The sequence below is a fragment of the Heptranchias perlo genome, chromosome 3 (assembly GCF_035084215.1).
Source record: "Heptranchias perlo isolate sHepPer1 chromosome 3, sHepPer1.hap1, whole genome shotgun sequence".
Taxonomy (NCBI): domain Eukaryota; kingdom Metazoa; phylum Chordata; class Chondrichthyes; order Hexanchiformes; family Hexanchidae; genus Heptranchias; species Heptranchias perlo.
The window spans coordinates 130,702,144-130,724,176 of NC_090327.1; the positions used below are offsets into that span (position 1 = coordinate 130,702,144).

Sequence of the window (22,033 nt, forward strand, 5' to 3'; positions counted from 1 at the left end):
ACTTTTGAAATGCAGTCATTGTTGTAATGTAGGAAACGTGGCAGCCAATTTGTTCATAGCAAGATTCGACAAACAGAAATGTGATAATAACCAGATAATCTATTTTTAGGTGTTGGTTGAGTAATAAATATTGGCCAGGACACTGGGGAGAACTCCCCTGCTCGTCTTCAAAATAGTGCCATGAGATATTTTACATCCACCTGAGAGCACAGATGGGGCTTCAGTTTAACATCTCATCTGAAAGATGGCACCACTGACAGTGCAGCACTCCCTCAGTACTGCACTGAAATGTCAGCCTAGATTGTGTGCTCAAAGCTCTGGAGTGGGACTTGAGCCCCACAACCTCCTGACTCAGCGGCGAGAGTGCTACGAGCTGAGCCACGGCTGACACTCAAAAATAGTGGGGCGCTAAATTGGGCCGTGTAACGCCCGTTGTTTCGGCCATGCGCCAGATGCCATCTTGGTATAGGAGTTAACGCAGGCGCAGATAACGAATGCTGGAATCATGTAAAGTAGGGAGAAAATGGCTTCAATCAGTGTGCAACGCTGATTTAAAGTGATACACACCATTTTGGGACTTAACGCTCAACTCAATGCACGGTCTTAACCCCGACCATCTGAACGTGTCTTAGAGTGCCTGGAGGACCCCCACCAGCGCTATTTAAAGGGACCATGCAGGATATACAGGTTAGTGACTGGATTATTGCTTCTGGCTGCCGAGACATTTGTAATTGTTTTTGGAGGTCTCCTAGACTTCAATACTAGGACGCGGGGACATAGCCTAACATTTAGAGCCAGGACGTGCAGGAGTGAAGTTAGGAAATGCTTCTACACGCAAAGGGTGGGAGACATTTGGAACGCTCTTCTGCAGATAGCAGTTGATGCGAGCACACTTGTGAATGTTAAATCTGAAATTGATAGATTTCTGTGAACCAAGGGTATTAAGGGATATGGAGCTAGGACGGGTATATGGAGTTAGGTCACAGGTCCACCATGATCTCATTGAATGGCGGAACAGGCTCGAGGGGCTAAATGCCACTACCACTTGCTGCCTCTTGATATGCGCCACCTTCTCCTGCAAGAAAGCGAGACATGTGTCTGGGTGATGTGCCTGTCATGGTTCAATAGCTGCTAGTGTGTGTGGCCTGTCAGTTGTGGGTTGAAACAGTGGTAATGTGTAAGGGTGAGTGGAAGCATCTGATTGGAAAAGGTGAGTACTGATGGAAAGAGTTTGTTGGTATGTGGGTGATGGGGGTGTAGTGCGTGGTGCAGTTGGTAGGAGATGCCACTTGACAGTTGACCTCACTCACCTTGACCACTCATGTCAAAGCACTGAACTTCTTCTTGCACTGCATCCATGTTCATGATGCTGTGCGCCTGGCATTGACTTCACCCCCCGCTGCCCCCCACTACCTTTTGAGTATATGTCTGGAGGGCCTCTTGCTATCCCTCCTTCTGTCCACCTCTTGCAGCCAAGGTCTCTAGTGCACCATCAGAGAACCTTGGTGCACGCACTCTCGCAGGCCTGGTACCAACTCAGATCAGCAGATTGGTGAGGTCTGGCATGCAGATTGGAGGATGTGGGATTTAGTAGTGCGCAACCTTTATTCAATGTTTTCATAACTCATCAGTGTATAAACACAGGGATGGAACCTGCATCTGTGTTTTACATATGCGATGTCTGATCTCCATTCAGACTCCGTGCAGACAGTAGACTGTTATTTTCAGCAAATAACAGGTACCAGCTACCTTTAAGAGAATCCTAAGAAACATTCTCCCTTTAAGAGATTGAGCTCCCCTGGTGGTGGAAAGTGCAAACTGCATTGATTCCATGTGAAAGGCCTGGAATGGAACGCTGATTGTAGGTAAGTGCTCCCGTGGGTCCAAACTTGTGTCCTGCCTGCGCAGGGGTCATTGGGCGCGGGGTAATAGCACATCACGCTACCCGTGTCCAAAAACGGCCCCTATCGAATTTTTGCCTCGTGGTCTTATGCTGACTGTTTGCTGCTGGAGGACGATCCGATGTCATTACCTGATTTCTTTTTAGGCGCAAGAAGCACCCGCACAGGGATGACATTGGTCCCTTGAAACAGAACAAGAAGGAAAATGACACCAGTTAAGAGGCCGGTCAGGGTTTTTCCTGGAATTGCATTGGGCCTGTCCTGCTTGTACCCACAATCTATTGACAACAGGGAACTCACACAGAGGTGTTAATTTTAAAAGGCTGGTGTTCTTTTTAATCAGTTGCCTATGCCTGATATCAGAAGAGTCAGCGGGGAAGTCAAAGCCCACTAAGAGAGCACCCCTTCCTGTTCGGGTTTACTTAAGCACACCTTGTTTGGTTCATTAGTTACATCTGCAAGCATCGTAGGGAAGGCGTCTGCAGTAGGAAAGTAAATTGTTAAAGTAATATTTTGACACTATGTAAGAAGGGGAAAAAAAATTAATGATATAAAATTTTCCTCCAACACATTACTTAAAATACTTTCACCTAAACAAACCAAAGTAACAGAAGAATTACCTTGCTTTCATTGCCTCTCTTTGATGTTATGATAAAATAGTGAAGGAAAGCTGCGGTGGGGCAAGAGCCACTGCTGTTGCCCTGAATGTTTGTTGCTGGAGGATGATCCGATGTCACTATTTGTTGCCCTGCATCTGCATTTCTTTTCAAGCCAATATATGTGGCAGAATCCGTGGTCTCTGGAAATCGAATGACGAGATTAATAGGTTACAGCTTCTCACAGATTGCCATGAGGAGGGGGCGTTAAGGTTTGCATCCATCTGGTTTTGATGAATCTAGTGTACAACACAATGTAAGAAAGAGAGTGAACTTTTAAGATAATTTTAGGTGATGTGGAAAGAAAGTATGTTTTATGTTGGAAGAAAAAAAGAGGAACACAATCGAATGGTACCAGGGATGAGGGAATTCAGTTACGTTGAGAGATTGGAGAAGCTGGGATTGTTCTCCTTAGAGCAAAGAAAGTTAATGGGAGATTTGATAGAGGTGTTCAAAATTATGAGGGGTTTTGATAGTTTCTCCCTATTTACTCTGTTTCCACTGGCAGGAGGGTCAGTAACCAGAGGACACAAATCACAAATTTAAGATAATTGGCTAAAAATCCAGGGGGGAGATGCGGAGAATTTTTTTTACGCAGCGAGTTGTAATGATCTGGAATGCACTGCCTGAAAGGGTGGTGGAAGCAGATTCAATGGTAACTTTCAAAAGGGAATTGGATATATACTTAAAAAAGGAAAAATTTGCAGGGCTATGAAAGAGCAGGGGGAGTGGGACTAATTGGACCGCTGTTTCAGATAGCCGGCACAGGCAGGATGGGCCGAATGGCCTCCTTCTGTGCCGTATCATTCTATGATTCGATAACATAAAAGATATAAGAAACAAAAAGTAGAGAAGAATGGGAGTCTTACAAAAGTCAGCTGAGGATAATTAAAATATTAAGAAGATTGTAGAGAGCAGCAATAGGGATCCAGGCATTTTTAGGTATGTGAAGCAGTGGACGCATGTTAAAGACCAGATAAGTCCTGTGAATGATAAAACGGGTAGAAACATTATAGATGATCTGGAAATGATCTGCAAAAGGGATTCTTCACTGAAGACTGAGGACACGTTTTACACCTGGTCATTTTGATGCAGGATTTTATAAGGACATGTTAGTAAAGGGTGTATTACCAACATATTCACAGGATAAAATGGGTCCAAGCTACCTGGGGCATAAAGGGAGCGATTTTACCATCCGCATCGCTGGTCAGGAGCCTCATCCAGCAGCGACACGCATCGGAAATTCAAACACGCACCGCTCACAATATCCCGACCAGTAACGATCCGAATTTCCGACTTGCGTGGCTAATGGGCGAGGCTCCCTGCTAGCACCATGGACCCATAAAATGACCAAATTATCTCCATAAAGGTACACCTAGAATTCCCAAAGGAAAGAGAGAGATGAGACCCTGGGTAATGTCTTAGGAGCTCAAGAAATATAGGAATTGCACCCGAGGCCTGGATTATGGCAAATGTTGTCCTGAAATTAAATAAAGGAGCTGTAGACCAGTCAGAGCAACATCTGTACAGGGTGCAGTTGCCACTCAGCCCATTTTTTGAGCAGGCTGTTTTTTATTGTTCGTTTAAAACAAGCAACTTAATCCAGTTTTCTGTATTTTTAAAATCGCTATTTTAGCTGATTTATTTTTACCTGCTGTTGTAGATTCTCTGATAAAATTTCAAAAACCAGACCAATTCAAACTATTCCTGTGCCTGGGAAATTACCAGAGCCTCAAAATGAACTTTAGCACCACAAGCAAGGGGAGGAGCAGTAGGTCCCAACTGTAAAAATATAAACAGAGAAAGAGAAAGAGCCCAAATAAATATTTTACATTCCAACTGGGAGCCAAATGGAATGCTTCCAAATATATTGGGAGTTGAAAATGCAATGGCCAGCACCATATTACAACCTGTCTGTTCGACCCACTAGACATTTCCTGTCTGGGCCCTCTCCTGAATGCTTTCCAGCCTGCCGAGACATCAAAGCAGTAGGGCTTGAACCCATGACCTTCTGAGCCAGAGGTCAGAGTACTACCACAGAGCCAAGGCGTGAGAGAAAAAAAACCAAGAATTTAAGGAGGAGAGCAGGGAAGTGAGAAGTGAAGGAGGACAAGAAAGAGTGAGCAGTGAAGCAGCAGAATGACAGCAGTAGCTTAGAGGGAGAAAGAGAGAGAGAGGGAGAGGCAAGTGAAGGAGGAGAGACGGAAGTGGAGAGATAGAGAGACAATCCCAATGTTTCAAGCCTTTCTTCGTGTTACCATTTTCTTATACCAGGCAGCGTCTTGGTGAATCTGCGCTGTACCCTCTCTATTGCCTCAACATCCTTCCTATAGTGTGGAGTCCAAAACTGCACATGGTTGTCCAGTTGTGGTCCTATTAAGGTTTTATATAGATTCACCATTACACCTCAACTTTTATATTCTATACCACTTGCCATAAAACCCAATATCCTGTTGGCCTTTTTTAAAGCTTTATCCACTCAAGGTGCTGTATTTCATGTCTTGTGAACCTGACCTCCAAATTTCTCTGTTCTGCCATATCACCCAGCCTTTCTCCATTCAAAGCATAATTATTACTTTTATTGCACTGATTTACTGATGTTGAATTCCATCTGCCACTTTTTTGCCCATTCTTAACAACTTATCAACATCCGCTAACAGCTTTCTTTGGTCCTCAGAATTATTCACTATACCTCCTATTTTAGCATCCTCTGCAAATTTGGACACCACGCCCTCTTGTCCTATATCCAAATCATTGATGTACACAGTGAACAAAAGCAGTCCCAGAACATAACCCCGTGGGACACCGCTACCCACTTCTAACCACTGAGAAACTGCTTTTAACTCCCAATCTCTGTTTCCTCCCTTCTAACTATTTTTAAAATACAGTTTGCTACCCTCCCTCTAATTCTATATCCCTTAATCTTCTCCAATATCTCCTGTGTGGTACCTTGTCAATGGACTTTCTGAAAGTCCACGTACACCACATTCACTGCAATTCCTCCACCGACCAAATAGTCGCGGTACCGGCAGCGTCCGGTGAGCTCTCGCTCCGGTGAGGCCCTTGAAAATCCGGGGGAGATGGTGTAAATCTGCTCAAAGAGCTCTATATCGTGTTTGACAATTCTGATCTTCCTTTCTGAAATCTGTGTTGGCTGCTTCTAATTATTTTCACTTCTTGTAGATATTTAGTAATTTCATCTTTAAAGATTTCAAATTTTTCCCCACCGCAATGTGAAACTAAATGATCTGTAATTACCTGGGTTACCTCGGTCTCCCTTTTTGAAAGTGGGTATTACATTTTTCACTCTCCAGACCTCCAGCAAACATCGGGGGTGAAATTCAACTTCGACAAAGGGCGCAAGACGGGCGGTACTGGAACTGTCGCCCGTTACATACCCCACCCGATGTCCCTTTCTGTCGAAGTCATTGGAAATGAAAATCAGGCGGGGTGAACTACCGCCCTTTTACGCTCCCAGTAGAAGTTGAATTTCAGCCCCATCATTCTCAATAGAACCCTGAAATCTAGGGGGTGAGGATTTTCCTCTGTGATCCTGCCTGATTTCCTTCCCCTCCCCTCCACCACCACCCCCCTCCTCCCACCCCGACTGGGGATGCAGCTGCCTCTTCGTTCCCCGCCTGCTGCATACAAACGGTGACGGTGGGATGAGTGGGGCCCGGGTCCCGGCGGATTATCCGCCTTTCCACCCGTGTTACCACCACTCCCTGCGGCCGCAATCGATAAATCCCGTCCCAAGTAAACGGGTTGGGGCTGGGGCGGAAGTCCTGCCATCCCGAAGAAGAGAATCCCCCTATAATTTCCTCCCCCATTTCCCTCAAGATGTATCCTATCAGTTTGCGGGGGGGGGAATTTTCACTTTTACAGTAAACAGGTGGTCGTGGATCGACTGCCCATTTTACACCCCCGTCCAATTTTTGTTTCCACAAAAAGACATTGGTAACATGAACTTGATCAAAGAAACATGAATATTTGCTTACCTGAAATGTTCTTACTTGTATTCCTGATGAAAGATATAATTTAGAAGGACCTTAACCAACAAACTAGTGGATCCCTGCTTCCAGACAACCCTGGTAGATCATAGGCAGCACCACATAAACCAGTTTGGTTATTTTCCACCAGCTTGCTGTGGAGGATTGAATAATTTGACTAGAACTTCAGTAAATCTAAGGTCACACTACCTAGTTCAGCGTCTGTTTTAAACGGTATATGTTTATGTGGAGCTCGTCGTTCTCGCACATAGTCCTTCCATTTGTCCTCTGCATTGTCCCAACTCTCTGGTCCGGTCGCAAATGCAGTCTTCTTTGGTGCTTCCTGTGGAGAAATATTCAAATATGCGTTTACTGATTGTAGAATGAAAATCATCTGGACTCTTCTGCGAGCACTGACTTAACAAAAGATAAGATTCAATAGATCAAAAATAGTTTTCATGTTTTCAGTGAAAAATATCAGAGAACATTGTACTGTTTCTCACAACAGTGTAGTTCTATTTCGCCAGTTTTCTCTCCTCCTGTCCTGAAAACACTGAATCATTCTGAGTTACTCTTATACAGCACCTGGGCTCATAAGTGGCAAGTAACATTCGCGCCAGACAAGTGCCAGGCAATGACCATCTCCAACAAGAGAGAGTCTAACCACCTCCCCTTGACATTCAATGGCATTACCATCGCCGAATCCCCCACCATCAACATCCTGGGGGTCACCATTGACCAGAAACTTAACTGGACCAGCCATATAAATACTGTGGCTACGAGAGCAGGTCAGAGGCTGGGTATTCTGTGGCGAGTGACTCACCTCCTGACTCCCCAAAGCCTTTCCACCATCTACAAGGCACAAGTCAGGAGTGTGATGGAATACTCTCCACTTGCTTGGATGAGTGCAGCTCCAACAACACTCAAGAAGCTCGACACCATCCAGGACAAAACAGCCTGCTTGATTGGCACCCCATCCACCACCCTAAACATTCACTCCCTTCACCACCGGCGCACAGTGGCTGCAGTGTGTACCATCCACAGGATGCACTGCAGCAACTCGCCAAGGCTTCCTCGACAGCACCTCCCAAACCCGCGACCTCTGTCGTCTAGAAGGACAAGAGCAGCAGGCACATGGGAACAACACCACCTGCAAGTTCCCCTCCAAGTCACACACCATCCCGACTTGGAAATATTTCGCCGTTCCTTCATCGTCGCTGGGTCAAAATCCTGCAACTCCCTTCCTAACAGCACTGTGGGAGAACCTTCACCACACGGACTGCAGTGGTTCAAGAAGGCAGCTCACCACCACCTTCTCAAGGGCAATTAGGGATGGGCAATAAATGCCGGCCTTGCCAGCGACGCCCACATCCCATGAACGAATAAAAAAAAACCTGGTACCTCACTCAAGTAGCCATTGTTCATGCATCAGCCTCAGCAGTCAGTGCTGGGAGGATCTTTGACCATTGACAGCATCACAGCTAATTCTGGTCCTATTCTAATTCACAGACACAGACACACACACACTCTATCAGAGGGCGTTGGATAGTATTCAAGAGTGGTGAGCCTACCTTATTTCCTCTCTCCTTGCCTGATAAATGCAGAAGCCAACTGCAGTGCTTCACTGCCACTCTCCGCTGACTCATTGGAGGCCACAGATCAATTCTGAGACCTTCCTGATCTATATGGTTCAGCAGGACTGAACCATTCACAGAGCATTATTGAGTCATGGGGAGGGGGGGAAGGGTTGTGCTGCAACAGTGTAGACCTAGTCAGCACTTTTGATACTAAAGTATATATTTTATGAATTTGTGCCCTTGGCAAAAAGCATTAAAGACTTTATCAGAATTTACATTGAATCTGTCCTCCTCTCATGATGCCAATGGAAATGATTCCAGTGTTCAGCTCCAGTCACAACTCTTGATAATGAAGCAGCCCATGCCAGCCTACTGCAGAAGCTGGATAACAATTGGCAGATAACATTCATGCCACATAAGTGCCAGGTAATGACCATCACGAATAGAAAGCACAGCCGTTTTCCTCCAACTTTAGAGAGCACAGCCAACACTGAGCACCCCCACCATCAACAACTTGCGGGTCACAACTGACCAGCAGCTTAACTGGACCAGCCATGTCAACGTTGTATCCAGAAGAGCAGGATAGAGACTAGACGCTCTGTGACGAGTGGCTCACCTCATAACTCCTCAAAGCCTCACCACCATCTTCCAGGCTCAAGTCAGGAATGTGATGGAATACTCACCACTCACCTGGATGAGTGCAGCTGCAATAACACTCAAGAAGCTCGTCATCATCCAGGACAAAGAAGTTTGCTTGGTCAGCCCCAGTGCCACTGGACTCAATATCCACTCCTTTTACCACCAGTGCACTATGACTGCAGGATGTACAATTCACTGAAGCAACTCACCGAGGTTACTGCGACAGCACTTCCTTCCCCTGTGACCTCGACCACCGAGAAGGACAAATGCAGCAGTATCTTGGAAACACCATCACCTCCAAGTCACACATCATCCTGACTTGGACATATATCAGCATTCCTTCATTGTCACTGGGTCAATGTCCTGGAATTCCCTATCTAATACCACCGTGACTCCTTGTACAGAGCTTCAGGCAGTGGGCGGGCACATCATGAGATGAGGAGCGGAGGTCAGTGTGCCCTACATAATTTTCCCTTGGGTCTGTGCTTACCATTTAACTATTCAGAAAGTGCAGTATGGCTAAAATGAATTGCATCTGCCCAGCCGATAATCAATCTAATTCCTGTTTTCAACCCACCAAGAGAAAAAAACGGCACCACTTTTCTAAAGCTATGTTGGAAAATTAGAACCATCTGCAACTTTGCCTGAATGATCATTTTGCGTTGAAATCCCACTGTGTGATATTAGTAATAAATGCTTTAATGCATTTGAAATAAACAGGTTAACACCTTTGTTAAAATTACACACAAATAAATCTCATATGAATATATTAATATGTTGATTACTAATGTTATACACAGTGTGGTTTCAATCCATTTGTGTCTAGAATTTAATTTTTTGTGTGGCAGTAAAATGACCAATAGATGGAAAGTCACTTCCATGAACACGCTGTTCAGACCACAAGGCGTTCAGAAAAGTCATTGGTCCCAAATGAAAAGAGTGAATCTGTTAAACGCCTTGGGATGTTTTGTTATGTTAAAGGCACTATATAAATACATGTTGTTTGTTGTTGTAGTAGTAGTAGTAGTAGTAGCAGTAGTAGTACTAAGCATATGAATTAATTATTTATGGTGTATGACATCTTTCACATTAATAGTATAACCTACTTTGCAATCAGTCCATATTTACCAACAATCGTCCTAATTGAAAAGACAAAAGCTATTAAGTCTAACAATGATGTTAAAACACAAAACATATTTATGACGCCTACTCATAATTAAAATGTCGGGTGATTAGACCTGCCATAATTGTACTGGCCCGAGCTTGTGTTAACTGCACTAAAGTAATCATATGTGGCTCATCTGGCTGTTGCTGTTAGGCCTCTGGAGGTATCCTATGGAAAATGTACTAAAAGCCTCCAGCAAGTGTTAAGGCTGGCAGTACACAGACATAATATGGAACAAAAATCACAAGGTTACAAGATTGATGCTGATGAGGAAGGTCATGCGGCCCACCCTAGCTCATCCATCCAGAAATAACCTACAATGCCCCCCAATACAGCATCCACTTGTTTCTTAAATGATTCTGGGTTGTTATCTTCATCACCTTATCAAGAAGTGCATTCCACTTGTTGATCACTCTTAGGGGTTGATTTTCATTCCCTTCTCCTGGCGTTAACAGCCTCAAAATGGAGTCAGTAGACTTACCGCGTTAACACTGGTGATGCAGTCGGCTCCATTTTGAGAGGGGCTTACCACCGGGTGTTCAAAGCGCTCGCCTGCTTCAGGCGATAGGCCCCCTTTTAATATGGAAATCAGGGATCCAAAACATAAATAGGACCCTGATTGCCATTTTTGGTTGGAGTGATCGTTGCCTACACTGTACAGGCTCTGATCAGTTCCACTAGTGATGGAAGCCAAGAGGCCAACTAAAGGCAATTGTCGAATTATTAAAATAATCTGGGTCGCTGCCACCTCGGGGAGGGGCGGGGGGGGTTCCCAACTTACCTTGCTGCCCCAGCCCGAGCTTGAGGCCTCAATCCGGCGAGCTGCATCGGGAGGCCTGTTTGGAGCCCCGCAGCTCTCCGGCCAAATTTAAACGAGATGGGGCCTGAAAATCGCAAGACGGCCTTTACGCTGCCAGAACAGGCGGCCAATCAGTGTGCTTCGCCAGTCGGTCGCACAAAAGTCAAAATCAATCTCTTTGTGTGAAAAACTTCCCGATATTATCCTGAATTTGCCTTCCATCAGTTTGAATCAGAACCCCCACCCCCACCCCTTGCCCAACTGTCATGGTTTGACTTGAAGTAGTGTGCTGGCTTTAATTTTCCTATACCATTTACTGTCCTGTATACCTGTTCAGTTGCCTGTTTGCAAGGCTCAGAAGTTCAAACTTTTCCAACCTTTCCTCAAAACTCAGTTCTCTGATACTGGGGATCAGCCATGTGGCTTTTCTCTGCACCCCTCTAGGGCAAACTGCCTCCCTTTTATCTCACTGGACAGAGCACCTAAAGTGCAGTCTCCTCAGAACACTCTATAGTTTTAACATGACATCCTCCTTGTACTCTATCGACTTCTCCGACATGTACTCTACCGATTTGGTGAAATAGTTCAGCGTTCTATTTGCTTTGTTGGTTGCACTCTGAAGTGATGGGATCCATTAAGTGTTGAGTCATAAAATCACTTCCAACTTTACCCTTAGCTGTTTTGATAACATTCATGGGCTACATACATCATCCATTTTTTCTTCCTACATGTGGTACTTTACACTTCTCCATGTCGAATTTCATCTCCCACTGGTCTGCCCCCCAGGAGGTCTTTAGCTGGCTCTTCAGATTAAACTGCCCCCCAATCTGAACGTGTCATCATTCTATATTAGCAACAGTAGTGGTCCCAAAACTGCTTTGTGGGGCACACCACTCAATATGCCCTCCTACCCAATATCACACCCTGTTATTTCCACCATTTCAGCCGATTATTTATCCCTTCTTAGATGTTACGTTGCATTCTTACTAATTTAAGCTTTAGTAGCAGCGGCTGATTTTCCTGGTGCCCTTCTGTGTCTGCTCAGTCCCAGGTGCGCTGGAATTTTCTAATCTGGGCCTGTAACAGCCAGAAAGCCTCATGAGTCAAAGATCCAATGGTTAAGTTCGAAAAATTTGTAATCTTACTTTTGGGATCCTCTTCAACTTATTGCCAGGTCGCCTCCAACCCTCTGATCTAAGGAGAGTTCCTGGCACACGCCACCCACAGCTTCTTGGTGCACCCCTGATTCCCTGTGGCCATAACTACAGAAGAATGGAGGTGGGAGACTGGTACATTGGTATATTGGGTCTACGCCTCGCTCCCCCAGTCAGGGGAAGCACTAGCAATTCTAGCACAGCATAAGGGAGTTCCACACAGGCCTCCATCCCCTTTTTTCTAATCTGGGGAATGGGCGTTCCCCAGGTGCGAAGGTCAGAAAAATTTTCCCCACAATCTTTTGTGCCATTGGTGAAAGGCCCTTTGAAAGTTTCGGTTTTCAGAAGTCCACTCGAAACTTCACTCTTCAAAAATGTCAAGAAGACTGAGAGGTGATAGAGGTCTTTAAAATAATGAAAGGGTTTGATAGGGTAGACGTAGAGAAGAAGTTTCCATTTGTGGGGGAGACCAAAACTCGGGGCCATAAATATAAGATAGTCACTAATAAATCCAATAGGGAATTCAGGAGAAACTTCTTTACTCAGAGAGGAGGAACATAGGAACAGGAGGCCATTTAGCCCCTTGAGCCTGTTCTGCCATTCAATGAGATCATGGCTGATCTATGACCTAACACCATATACCCGCCTTAGCCCCATATCCCTTAATACCTTCGGTTAACAAAAATCTATCAATCTCAGATTTAAAATTAACAATCAAGCTAGCATCAACTGCCATTTGCAGATGAGAGTTCCAAACTTCTAAAACCCTTTGGATGTAGAACTGTTTCTTAACTTCACTCCTGAAAGTCCTGGCTCTAATTTTTAGGCTATGTTCCCCAGTCCTAGACTCCCCAACCAGGGGAAATAGTTTCTCTCTATCTACCCTATAAGTTGCCCTTAATATCTTGAAAACTTAGATCAAATCACCCCATCTTCTAAATTCCAGGGAATACAACCCTAGTTTGTGTAATCTCTCCTCGTAATTTAACCCTTGGAGTCCAGGTATCATTCTAGTAAATCTACGCTGCACACCCTCCAAGGCCAATATATCCTTCCTAAGGTGAAGTGCCCAGAATTGTACATAATACTCCAGGTGTGGTCTAACCAGGGCTTTGTATAGCTGTAACATAACTTCTACCCCCTTGTATTCTAGTCCTCCAGGTATAAAGGCCAGCATTCCATTAGCCTTTTTGATTATTTCCTGTACCTGTCCATGACATTTTAATGATCTATGTACATGGATCCCTAAGTCTCTTTGGACCTCCATTGTTCCAAGCTTTTCACCATTTAGAAAGTACTCTGGTCTATCCTTTTCAGGTCCAAAGTGAATGACCTCACACTTGCCTACACTGAAATCAGTTTGCCACAGTTTTGCCCATTCACTTAATCTATTAATATCTCTCTGTAATTTTATGCTTCCATCTACACTGGTGGTGAGAATGTGGAACACGCTACCACATGGAGTGGTTGAGGCGAACAGCATAGATGCATTTAAGGGGACATAGATAAGTACATCAGAGAGAAAGGAATATCATATCAAGGGATATGGGGATCGGGCAGGAAAGTAGAGCTGAGGTCGAAGATCAGCCATGATCTTATTGAATGGTGGAGCAGCCTCAAGGAGCTGTATGGCCTACTCCTGCTCCTATTTCTTATGTTCTTATGAATAGAAGGAAATGTTGATTGGGTGAGATGAAGTGAGATGGGAGGAGGCTCGTGTGGAGCATAAAAACCAGCACAGACCTATTGGGCCCAATGGCCTGTTTCTGTGCGGTAAATTCTATGTAATTCTATGCAAGGTTGATCAGGAATCTGGTAGGCCTCGTGTATGTACAGGACATCTCAAAGCCAGTATCTTAAAAGCCCCAAACCAATTTTGGGTTCAGGTCTCATTTAAATGCTACAGACGCCAAACAGTTACAGACGCTGCAGCTCACCAATTGTGCTCCTGCTCCTCCTGGTCCCACAAAAATTAAAATTAAAAATGTCTAAGTCTGTTTTTTAAGCAGCCTCCAGCATTTCCTTTGAGGACCACTGATTAGGCCGCTGAATGCCTGGTACAAATAGCTGGACCACGCACCCTCCGCCTATTTGTGCCTGAAAATTGCCACTGGGGTCCTACGGCCTGCAGGACTGCATAAATAGGATGGCCAAGGTGTCCCTAACCCACTATTCTCAACTGCCAGCCGGACGTTTTTTCAAGTAAGATGGCCGATAATTGAAAACACAAAATTCCCCAGCGCTGAGTCCTCACCTTGATGAGCAGAAATTCACAAATAAAACTAAAGCTCTCTATCCTGAAAGCATTGTTGTAAAGCCAAAGACCAGATATGACTGTAAAAAAAAAACCCAGCATGCTGTTGATCCTGTAGCACAATAGCAGCTTCAGGTAAAGCATGAGCACTGTGAATAAAACTTCACAATATATAGGCTTTCAAAACCCAAAGTTGTCGTCGCTTAACTATTGTTTCTTTGTTTATCTGGTCTCCCGAGCTAGAGGAAGATCCCGCTGCGTTCTACGTGCAGAAAAACATAAACAAGCTCTATATAAACAGGTTTATGATTTTGTAACAGAGGAAATCTTCCTCCCAGAGCCCTATTTCGATCTGTGCGGAAAGTTTAAATAAAAATGATGTTACTAAACTAAGGAGGTTTATCTTGAGATTTCAGTGAAAAGCAAATTAACCCCCTACTGAACTTCACAATCTTGGTGGTGACCTTGTTATGAGCCTTGGCCTTTAAACCTATATTTCTGTTTTTTTTTAATAAGTCTTCTGTAATCCACACTCTGGGATGTTTGAAATTATTTTTTAAAAAGATACCTCTATGAAAACTTCTCCACCATGACCAACTTTAACAGATATTAAAGTTACACAGCATGGAACCTAAAACCACAATTGATCTTTCACAACTTCTGACAGTTGGTCCCATAAGATCAAGTTTTAGCATTTCTACTGTTTTCTGGTCAAGAAACAAGATCACCAACCCAGACCAAAACTTTACTACTAAGCAAGATAGGTTTGTTTTAAAATTTTAACAAAATGACAAAGTTGGCACACATATCTTGCAGAAACAGGATACTGTGCAGGAGGTTTTTGAATACAACTTTTGTTCAATTTGAAATGGAGGCCCGTATATCTCACTCGTGACACTTTCTATATAAACAACTTCATAAACAATTACAGCACAGCTTTTGCTAATTACAAATCAACAGCTGCTTGCTCTGCACAACTCAGGGACTTCACAAACTCCACAGCACATTGCAAACAGAGAGAGTCCCTCCAAAAATGGACAAGCAGAATCACATAAGCACGTGAGTTACAAGCCTGAAACTCCCCCTTAACTAATCATAGAATCATATAATGGTTACAGAACAGAAGGAGGCCATTCAGCCCATCAAGCCCTTGCCAGCTCTTTGTGAGAGCAATCCAGTTAGTCCCATTCCCCCGCTCTTTCCCCGTAGCCCTGCAAACTTTTTCCCTTCAAGTATTTGTCCAATTCCTTATTGAAAGCCACGACTGAATCTGTTTCCACCACCCTTTCAGGCAGCGGATTCCAGATCATAACTACTCGCTGCGTAAAAAAGTTTCTCCTCATGTCGCCTTTGGTTCTTTTGCCAATCACCTTAAATCTGTCTCCTCTGGTTCTTGACCCTTCCACCAATGGGAACAGTTTCTCTATTTACTTTATCTAAACCCTTCATGATTTTGAACATTTCTATCAAATCTCCTCTCAACCTTCTCTGCTCTAAGGAGAACAATCCCAGCTTCTCCAGTCTATCCACGTAACTGGAGGCCCTCATCCCTGGAATCATTTTAGTAAATTCTTTTCTGCACCCTCTCGAAGGCCTTCACATCATTTCTAAAGTGCGGTGCCCAGAATTGGACACAATACTCCAGTTGTGGCCGAACCAGTGTTTTATTAAGGTTCAACATAACTTCCGTGCTTTTGTACTCTGTGCCTCTATTTATAAAGCCCAGGATCGCGTATACTTTTTTAACTGCTTTCTCAACCTGTCTTGTCACCTTCAAAGATTTGTGCACATATACCCCCAGGTCTCTCTGTTTCTGCACCCCCTTTAGATTTGTACCATTTAGTTTATATTGCCTCTCCTCGTTCCTCCTGCCAAAATGTACTACTCTGCATTAAATTTCGTCTGCCATGTGTCCGTCCATTTCAGTCTGTCTATGTCCTCTTGAAGTCTATTATTATCCTCCTTACTACTTTTCCAAGTTTTGTGTCATCTGCAAATTTTGAAATCGTGCTCTGTACATCCAAGTCCAAGTCATTAATATATATCAAAAAAAGCAGTACCAACCCCTGGGGTACACCACTGTATACCTTCCTCCAGTCCGAAAAACAACCGTTCAACACTACTCTCTGTTTTCTGTCACTTAGCCAATTTTGTATCCCATGCTGCCACTGCCCCTTTTATTCCATGGGCTTCAATTTTGCTGACAAGCCTATTATGTGGCACTTTATCAAACGTTTTTTGAAAGTTTATATATATATATAAAAAAAAACATTGCCCTCATCAACCCTCTCTGTTACCTCATCAAAAAATTCAATCAAGTTAGTTAAACATGATTTGCCTTAAAGGGGGTGCTGGCTTTCCTTTATTAATCCACACTTGTCCAAGTGACTGTTAATTCTGTCCCGGATTATTGTTTCCAAAGGCTTTTCCACCACTGAGGTTAAACTGACTGGCCTATAGTTGCTGGGTTTATCCTTACACCCTTTCTTGAACAAGGGTGTAACATTTGTAATTCTCCAATCCTCTGGCACCATCCCCCTATTTAAGAAGGTTTGGAAGATTATGGCCAGTTATGGCAATCTGCAATTTCCACCCTTACTTCCCTCAGCAACCTAGGATGCATCCTATCTGGACCAGGTAACTTATCTACTTTAAGTTCAGCCAGCCTTTCTAGTACCTCATCTTTATCAATTTTTAGCCCATCCAGTATCTCAACTACCTCCTCCTTTACTGTGACTTTAGCAGCATTTTCATCCTTGGTAAAGACTGATGCAAAGTACTCATTTAGTACCTCCGCCATGCCCTCTGCCTCCAAGTGTAGATCTCCTTTTTGGTGCCTAATTGGCCCCACCCCTCCTCTTACTACCCGTTTACTATTTATATGCCTGTAGAAGACTTTTGGATTCCCTTTTATGTTGGCCCCCAGTCTATTCTCATACTCTCTCTTTGCCCATCTTATTTCCTTTTTCACTTCTCCTCTGTACTTTCTATATTCAGCCTGGTTCTCACTTGTATTATTAACCTGACATCTGTCATACGCCCCCTTTTTCCACTTCATCTTACTCTCTATCTCTTTAATCATCCAGGGAGCTCTAGCTTTAATCCCCCTTGAGGGAATGTACCCAGACTGTACCCGAACCATCTCCTCCTTAAAGGCCGCCCATTGTCCAATTACAGTTTCGCCTGCCAATCTTTGATTCCAATTCACCCAGGCCCGATCCATTCTCAACCCACTGAAATTGGCCCTTCTCCAATTAAGTATTTTTACTCTAGATTGCTCCTTGTCCTTTTCCATAACTAATCAATGAAATTTCAAATTTAATTTCAATTTAAAAATAATGACCAGAAAATGCGAATGCTCCATCTCCTGGGAAGTGTGCTGGTACAATGACAGCATGAGGCTTAGGGTAATGATGTGCCACTGTACCAAGCTAAATACATTATGAAGAATAAAGTATAGGAACCGGTTCAAACTTAGTGACTTAAGGGAAAGGTAATGGAAGGGGGAATGTACACTTGTTCTAATTGGTTAGAACATTTAGATTGCATAATCGGATTGTCACTGTTTTGAGGTGGACATTAAATTTCTTGGTTCCAAATAATTGAGGGCCATTTTGTCATTTGCTTATCATGATGCTAAGTGACATGAATATAATCTCTCTTTTTCAATCCTGGAGTGTATTTTGCTCCGTGTGCTATATAAAAAAATTACTTTCTTCAACTGGAGAGATTTACAATGTCAGTTCAGTTAAAGAAGCTCTCTTCAACTTTGCACAGAAAGTGTGCCCCCACATCCCCTGTCCTTGAAATGGCAAAAGGAATAAATGATGTGGCCTTAAGCAGACTATTTTATTTCAACTGCGAGTACAGAATTAGAGGACGCAGGTTTAAATTTACAAATATCGGGCTAGGTTTTCAACTTGCCACCTGAGCATAAAACTGGCGTTGCAGATCATCCGGCCATTAGAGAAACTGCCCGATTTTCATTCCCATTAATATATATTAATGACCTGGACTTGCCAGATGACACGAAACTCGGAAATGTTTAACGTAGCAAAACATCCCAAGGCACTTCACAGGAGCATTATCTGAGCCACACAAAGTACCAAATAATAGACTTGTAAGCAAAATTAAAGCCCATGGGATTAAAGGGACAGTGACAGTGTGGATACAAAATTGGCTAAGGGACAGAAAGTGGTGAACAGTTGTTTCTCAGAGTGGTGTTCCCCAGGGGTCAGTATTAGGACCACTGCTTTTTTTGATATATGTTAATGACCTGGACTTGGGTATAGAGGGTATATTTCAATGTTTGCAGATGGCACGAAACTCGTAAATGTAGTAATCAGTGAGGAGGATAGTAACAGACTTCAGGAGGACATAGACAGACTGGTGAAATGGTAGACACATGGCAGATGAAATTTAATGCAAAGAAGAGTGAAGTTATTCATTTTGGTAGGAAGAATGAGGGGAGGCAATATAAATGAAATGGTACAATTCTAAAGGGGGTGCAGGAACAGAGAGACCTGGGGGTGCACACACACAAATCTTTGAAGTTGGCAGGACAAGTTGGAAAGGCCATTAAAAAAGCATACGGGATTGTTGGCTTTATAAACAGAGGAATAGAGTACAAAAGCAAGGAAGTTATGCTGAACTCTATAAAACATTGGTTAGGCCTCAGCTGGAGTATTGAGTCCAACTCTGGGCACCACACTTTAGGAAGGATGTGAAGGCCTTGGAGAGAGTGCAGAGGAGATTTACTAGAACGATACCAGGGATGAGGGACTTCAGTTACATGGAGAGGTTGGAGAAGCTGGAGTTGTTCTCCTTAGAATAGACAAGGTTTAGGGTAGATTTAATAGAGGTGTTCAAAATCATGAACGGTTTTGATAGAGTAGATAGGGAGAAACTGTTTCCAGTGGCAGAAGGGTCGGTAACCAGAGGACACAAATTTAAGGTAATTGGCAAAAGAACCAAAGGTGAGATGAGGAGAATTTTTTTTTCATGCAGCGAGTTGTTATGATCTGGAATGCACTGTCTGAAAGGGTGGTGGAAGCAGATTCAATATTAACTTTCAAAAGGGAACTGGATAAACACTTGAAGGGGAAAAATCTGCAGGGCTGTGGGGAAAGAGCAGGGGAGTGGGACTAATTGGATAGCTGTTTCAATGATCCGGCACAGGCATGTTGGGCTGAATGGCCTCCTTCTGTGCTTTATCATTCTATGATTCTATTGAAGTCCATGGGAATGAAACTCGGGCAGTTTCTACAATGGCAGCTGTGGGGGTTTCACTTGAGATCAGAAGAGATAGTGAGGGCAATAATGTTCATAGCTGAATGGCTCTGCATATCAATGTTAACAATCAATCGTTCATACACCGAAGAATCAACAATTCTGCTGTCACTACGGCAAGTTTGTGAATGGTAGATAGCTTCTCGGCCTTTTGGCTAAGATCAAATGTAGTATCTGTTGTCAGTTGGTTCGAGTGGTGAGTCTGATTCTGGATTTAATCGGATGGATCTCAGTGCTGGCTTTGGCCAAACGTCTTTCACAGCATGAGACTTGAACGCCGTTGATATGACAGGAACAAACACCCGAGCGCCAATTCAAGGGATGCGGTGTACCTTTAAGGGTGACGGTGTAGAGTGCCGACTGTGCACAGCCTAGTATTGAGCGCCCTTCTTTGTGCAGCGTGTATTATTGGAGTGCTGTAGATTTAAGCCGGAGCAAATCTTCTGTCTGCAGGATTTCCCCAGCAGTGGATTACTTCAGTTATGTGGAGAGATTAGAGAAGCTGGGCTTGTTCTCCTTAGAGCATAGGAACATAGGAACAAAGGAACGGGAGTAGGCCATTCAGCCTCTCATGCTATTTGTGGCTAATCTGTGATCTAACTCCATATACCTGCCTTTGGCCCATATCCCTTAATACCTTTGGTTGCCAAAAAGCTATCTGTTTCAGATTTAAATCTAGCAATTGAGCTGGTATCAATTGCTGTTTGCGGATGAGAGTTTCAAACTTCTACAACCCTTTGTGTGTAGAAATGTTTTCTAATCTCACTCCTGAAAGGTCTGGCTCTAATTTTTAGACTGTGCCCCCTACTCCTAGAATCCCCAACCAGCGGAAATAGTTTCTCTCTATCCACCCTATCTGTTCCCCTTAATATCTTATAAACTTCGATCAGATCACCCCTTAACCTTCGAAACTCTAGAGAATACAACCCCAATTTGTGTAATCTCTCCTTGTAACTTAACCCAGAGAAAGTTAATGGGCGATTTAATAGAGGCTTTCAAAATGAAGAAGGGTTTTAATTGAGAAAAGGAGAAACTGTTTCCACTGGCAGAAGGATCAATAACCAGAGGACACGGATTTAAGATAATTGACAAAAGAACGAGAGGTGAGATGAGGAGAATTTTTTTTATGCAGCGAGTTGTTATGATCTGGAATTCATTGCCTGAAAGGGTGGTGGAAGCAGATTCAATAGTAACTTTCAAAAGGGAATTGGATAAATACTTTAAAAGGAAAGATTTGCAGGGAGTATGGGGAAAGAGCAGAGGAGTGGGACTAATTGGATCGCTCTTTCAAAGATGGGCTGAACAGCTTCCTTCTGTGCTGAAAGATTCTACGATTCTATACGACCTGGTGTTTGTGTGTACGGCTGTGGGTGTTTGTTATGTATATGTGTATAATGTATTTTTGGTACATCAATAATATTTTGCTACAGTACGTGTACAGAAGAAATAATTCGTGATCAGACTTGCCCAGATTAGGACTCCATCTGCAATTAACAGGCTACATTCTATGATTCTATGAAGCAGAAGGGGGGGGAGAAAAAACAACCAACGGTATTTGCCTTAAGTGACCTCCCAAGCTAGTTAATTGCAGAGGAAGCTGTTGTTGCTATTGGCATCTCAGCCCTAACCTCATGAAACCAATTAAAGATGAGGACGCAGATCTCGGTCACAGCACTTAATAAACCTTGGGAAAATACCAGGGGGGAAAAAATAAAGGAGTTTTAGACAAAACATTAAAAAGAGTTACCTGGGTGTTGTTGGAAACCGCGGATACATTTTCAAAGATCAGTGGTCTGACTTGATTTGATTTCTTCAGTGACATTACACTTGTCACTGAGATACGGGGAGACCTGGAGAGAAACAGCACAGTGACTTATCGAGGCACACTCAATGAAAGTCTGCGGAATCTTTCCTTCGGGCTAATTAACTGCCCACACTTTCCAAATACCTCATTCAAATTATATAACAAATATATTCACTGCAAACGACCAAGTAAAAGAAAGAGTCGCCTCAATTTTCGGAGAATGTAATAAATCAGACGGTAGCAATAAAAAAATAATATGGCTGTGAAAGGTTAAAACAAATCTCTTACAGTTAAATAATGTTTTTAAACACCCCTCTGTCACAGATTACAATAAGTAATATTTTAATCCATATTTTCGTAGCTTTAGCAACATGAAACAAACAGAAGGAGCCAGCTTGGAGTCTGGGAGGATAGTCACCCACCTGCACGTTTGGCGATGCTTGATGCGGATTGAGCACTGAGCTCGGCTCCTGAAGTTCCGCAGGGTATTTGACACACTCACGCCTGGATGCGATCATCCTTAAAATATCTGTCGCCTTAGAAACCGTGAGAATGTCTGATCTCTTCCTCAGGCCCCAACGCAAGGTAAGTCCCTCCCTTGGTGCCATTAAACAGTCATTATATACTTGCCGCCTTTTATTACAAAGTCTTGAAAACTAAATTTCGTCAAAATTGTTGAGCATCTCGTCCTCAGCCCGGAATTCGTTTTGAAATATTAATGGGTAAGAAATGATTTCAGGTTGAAATAGCTGAATTTCATAACCATAAAATAAAGTTTCGTATATAAGCACAAAAATAGTCCATAG

At 43.4% G+C, this 22,033-nt stretch overlaps 1 protein-coding gene and 1 pseudogene across 1 annotated transcript in view; one reads left to right on the top strand and one right to left on the bottom strand.

Moving 5' to 3' along the window:
* The window catches only part of LOC137308852 (transient receptor potential channel pyrexia-like), a 76,379-nt gene extending 54,634 nt beyond the window's left edge, over window positions 1-21,745 (bottom strand). The window contains exons 1-5 of the mRNA XM_067977309.1: window positions 21,650-21,745; window positions 6,757-6,889; window positions 2,522-2,700; window positions 2,334-2,420; window positions 2,033-2,083 (exon numbers count right to left, since the gene is read on the bottom strand). Of these exons, the coding sequence (XP_067833410.1) occupies window positions 2,033-2,083; window positions 2,334-2,420; window positions 2,522-2,700; window positions 6,757-6,889; window positions 21,650-21,745 (546 nt within the window). The remainder of the gene's footprint in view (window positions 1-2,032; window positions 2,084-2,333; window positions 2,421-2,521; window positions 2,701-6,756; window positions 6,890-21,649) is intronic.
* On the top strand, window positions 19,559-19,698 carry LOC137320301 (U2 spliceosomal RNA; annotated as a pseudogene).
* Window positions 21,746-22,033: the final 288 nt, after the last annotated feature.